The 4,326-nt window shown below is 53.2% G+C and overlaps 2 protein-coding genes across 2 annotated transcripts; both read right to left on the reverse strand.

The window, feature by feature from the left end:
* Positions 1–798: 798 nt before the first annotated feature.
* On the reverse strand, positions 799–2,132 carry DICSQDRAFT_94646 (uncharacterized protein). Its single transcript, XM_007371593.1, has 4 exons — positions 2,052–2,132; positions 1,314–1,960; positions 1,193–1,262; positions 799–1,134 (listed from the first exon to the last, which is right to left on the reverse strand). The coding sequence occupies exons 2-4, from the start codon at positions 1,457–1,459 to the stop codon at positions 922–924; spliced, it is 429 nt and encodes a 142-aa protein (XP_007371655.1). The 5' UTR covers positions 1,460–1,960; positions 2,052–2,132; the 3' UTR covers positions 799–921.
* Positions 2,133–2,895: 763 nt separating this feature from the next.
* DICSQDRAFT_164210 (NAD(P)-binding protein) lies at positions 2,896–3,960 on the reverse strand (the record flags this gene model as incomplete). The annotated part of the gene is made up of 4 exons (XM_007371594.1): positions 2,896–3,250; positions 3,308–3,366; positions 3,437–3,892; positions 3,945–3,960. 4 exons carry the CDS (start codon positions 3,958–3,960, stop codon positions 2,936–2,938), a joined length of 846 nt encoding a protein of 281 aa, XP_007371656.1. The 3' UTR covers positions 2,896–2,935.
* Between the last annotated feature and the right edge of the window lie 366 nt (positions 3,961–4,326).

Below are 4,326 nucleotides of genomic sequence, written 5' to 3' on the forward strand. Positions count from 1 at the left end.
AATGTTTTCTCTAGGAGATACAGCCCGTGTATGCTGCAATTGTGGTCATCTGTTTCTCCAAATACTTTCATGTAGTAGAGCTTACAACATTATCTGCACCTTCTCTACTTGAGTACCAAGAGAGACCACAATGATGACTGGGAGGTTGATGCCCCAGGTCGGATCGGCCTCAGCAAGCTTTCAGCTGAAGAGACCTGGACTGATGACCTTGCAAACTCAGACTTAAACAGGTGCTATATCATACTACAATCTCCTGGGGAGCCACACGGGCAACCCGACGCAGGAATAATGTTCAGGACCGTGCACAGTAGGTCGGACTTGGTCTGGATTGACCGGCGTCTCACCGCCCCTTAGACCGCATGGCTCATGGTCACGTGTTTGATTGACGGGTCACTGACGGGTCATTGACGCGTCAGTAGGGGGTCGATCGATAGCATTGACACGCATTGACGCATTGACTTTGACGCGGACAGCACTGGCTGAACCTAGTTATCAACCCGGCGCAATCATCGAGGGTTCGTGAAAAGGCTCTGCTGACTAAGCTTTGATGGTCTTCGGAGGCGGCAACTTCCTGCAGAAGGGCTGCTTTACAGCGACATGGTTGGATCAACGCAACTCCGGAAGTAGCTGGACTCATCCAATGTCTTTGCTCTGCATACTCAGAACCTATAAGACATTACCTCAGGCGCGTCTGGGATTACTGTGTGGTCTCATCACCAGATGACTATTCAGTTCCAACTCATTTTCGTCATGGACAGCTGGAACAGGGCGGCTGGCACTCGTCAATTTGAAATCTGAACAACATATACAGACGAGACACGGGTTTCAGCGCCCTCTGTTGATCTTTCCTATGCTTATCAGCATCTCTGCCGGACGTAGCAAGCACATGGAGCCTCAGAACGTTGCGTAGGAGGTCGCACCCTAGTTCGGGAGCGCGTTGATCTTCTGCTGGAGGTCGCCGTACACAGTCGAGACGGCCGGGCATCCAACACCGGGCCCATGCAGGTTCTGCAGCGTCGAGAGAAGGGTCGCAATACGCGCCTGTTGGGAGGATTTGGAGTTGCCGCTGGGGAAGGGCGCAGCGATGGACGGGTTGTGGATCATGTGGCCCGCGTTCACATTCGCGTTCAGAGCCTGGATGTACGATGGTCAGTGTTTGTCGCTCAGCCTAGGTTAGGGGCGAGTTACTCACGTTAATGAAATCGGATCGCGTAGGTGGGCATGCGCATGGAATCAGAATGTTGTGGTCACCGACGCAGTTGCTGATATGCGACATGAGTTCAACATTCAAGTAAATGTGTAAAGGGGCGTACCCATGACCATCAGGGCGAGCACCACGCTGAATACCGAAGTTGGGAACGAGCGCAGGATTGACGCCACGCTTTTCGAGAGGAGCGGGTGCTGCATGCACACCGGCAATAGCAGCAAACAGGGAGAAGATAATCGTGGTGGTCTTCATCGTGAATATGACGTGATACGTTGGATGGCAGCGTAGCGGGAATAGAATTATCAAGGAATAAGGAATGTGCGACAAATCAGAGGACTCGGATGCTTGAAATACGCCCGGCGCAGAAGTAGAAAGGATGAAGGAGTTCCAGCTGTCGTAGTCACCGGATTGAAGTTCGAAGAGCTTATATACCTGCCAACGGTGGACATAGCCACCCGCTTATAAAGCGTAGAGCCGTGTCTCCAATGCTGTCAGCGTTCGAAGGGGTCGTCAAGATTGCCGGTGCATCAATGATCACTGGATGCCCGTACACCGTGCTGATAGCCATAGACGAAATGAGATCTACCCCTACTGGTACAGCATGGAGGTGAGTTGTCTTGGCTTGAGTGCTGCAGGCTCAACGCCCCATTGTCAGCCGTAGGCGGGTCACGCCTGAGGTCAGTTCGTGTACTCTAAGCGCAGCTAACATGAGAACGTTACGAATGCGGAGACGGCGAAGTGCCCGGACTGACTCTGCTGCCCATGCATAGACGGCAAAGGAAAGGTGGTCGGTATTGCCAATCAGCGAACTCGTGCGTGCCTCGATAGACAGACGATCACGTACCTGACCGATGTTACAGAGATTAAGTCGTTCGAGCATCGGCTGATGCTGATCGGAGTGACTTGACCATCTGCCAAGCTGAGCATCGAGACTCGAAAGTCAAACAGATTGAGAGTACGGGTCCACTGGGACAAGTGCGGGCGAGGCATAAGAGAAGCGCAAAGTCAGCTGAGCATGCGCACCGAGAGCTCACATCGACACACGCGATCTGTGGTTGCATGTAGAGGTCCGGGATACCTTGCTAACTGAGAAAAGCGCGGGCTGGCAACCCCGTGCCGCCCTTGATATGCACACTGTTAGTCCTTTGTGGCGGCCGCGATATCAGACCTGACCACGGAGGTGGAGGATCCCCGATCAGTTTCACGCAAGTGGCCCTGATGACTGCAAGGACCGCCATGCACGACACACATTTGTGGGGACTGATGCGTCGCATCACTACGTAGAGCCATGTAGAAAGGACGCGCCGAATGATCTCCAAACCGTGTCCCGCCAAGTCCACACGTCTTCTCATAATACTGAGTTTTTGTCCAAGGGTCGATATCTCGAAGACGGCTGGGGCAGTGCTGCGCTTCAGCCAAGTGTGAGGGTGTATCCGAAATCATAAGAACAGTGTATGGTCAAGTCGCAAGACAGGGGTGAGCAGGCAGGCGTCGTACATGGTCCGGGACACACATCAACGCAATATTTCTCGAAGCCCCCGGCGCGTGTACAGGCGGGAACTACCGAGTCGGATCAACTCGTAATTTGGGAATTCCGATAACTGCCAGTGCGATCCTCCAGACCGCGGCTGTGTTAGAGACAAGATGCTCTGATACTTACCATAAGTACGCTTGTTGGTTGATCAACCGATTAATACAACGGTACAGGTAGGATATGTTGATCTAGAACTACCCACTCCTCTCCAGCCCCTCGTTCCACGGTTCGTACTTCTCCGTGTCTTCTAACAATGATTGAGTCTTCGACCTCACTATACCAACAGCGTCCTTTCCCAGTGGGAAGTGAAGAGGGGGCTTTTCCAGAGCCGCGAGCTTGTAGACAACCTCCATTCCTTTCCTCGCATCACCCTTAGGGTGAAACTGCTCCCAGATACCCCTGAGAACGTTTCCAGGAAGCTCCTTATTGCTATATGCGACATGGGCGGGTGCCCATGTGACCTTTCCTAGGCCTGGCGTGTCAAATCCTCCTGGTTCGACAATCGTAATCTAACAATGACAACGTGAGTTCCATCCATCGCGGACGCGTGTGTATACAATGTTTACCTTGATGTTCCAGGCTGGATCAATCTCACTGGCGAGGCCTTCGCTGAATCCCTCCAGCGCTATCATTGGGGGATTTCGAACGTCAGCACCACTAGACAAGGAACAGGCCAATGATGTCGCTGAACATACCGAACTTGCTCGCTGAGTAGTAGGCCATTGCTCCTTGACCCCGCAGTCCTGTGATCGACGAGATCTGGAGAAGCCGTCCGCCTTCTCCAGCAGGGTTGACCTCGCGGAAGAATTTTACAGCCTCGCGAGAGACGTTTGCTGCGCCCCAGAAGTTCGTCTCAAACATCGCGCGCACATCTGCATCTGCTACGGTCTCGACTTCTCCAAACGTGCCTTGTGCAGCATTGTTCACGACAACGTCGATGCGGCCGAACTTCTCCTTAGCGGCAGCAAAGGCATCGATAATCTCTTGCGGTTTGCTGACATCCAACTTGAGGATCAGGAGACGTCCGGCAGGATACTTTGCTGAGAGGTCGGACAGGAGCTCTGGGCGGCGGACCGTCGCAATGGCAGTGTCGCCCTTCTCAAGGACGATCTCGGTGAGTGCGCGACCAAGGCCGGTGGACGCGCCAGTGACTGTGCAGCGTGTCAGTATGGTTCTGGTATTCAGATGGAATGATGAACGTACTGAACCAGATAGTCATCGCGCTGCGTGGTCTGAACTGTCAATGATAGCCTGCTGGGTGCGCTTGCACAGCCTACTTCCTCGTACCGTGCCGTACCGTACCTCGTATTTATACCCTCGCCATATCAGAAGCTCTTAGCTGGGCACTTGGTAAGCTCTCAATCGGACTTACCGGGAAATATGTCTTGGGAAAGAAGCGCGTCAGTTGCTTGATACTCTAAACAATTTGCACCTCAAGCTTCTTCGTACTTATGTGTTGAAAGTTCCCTCAGCACTCAGTTACGTGTGATTCAGTACTGTATTGGAGAGTCCTGCTCTTTGGCCGGGCGTGGCTAGGCTCGGCTCGCGCGATCGCTTAAGCTCGCTGCGATGAGCGCTTAGAACG

This window comes from Dichomitus squalens, assembly GCF_000275845.1.
Source record: "Dichomitus squalens LYAD-421 SS1 unplaced genomic scaffold DICSQscaffold_128, whole genome shotgun sequence".
In the NCBI taxonomy this organism is placed as follows: Eukaryota; Fungi; Basidiomycota; class Agaricomycetes; order Polyporales; family Polyporaceae; genus Dichomitus; species Dichomitus squalens.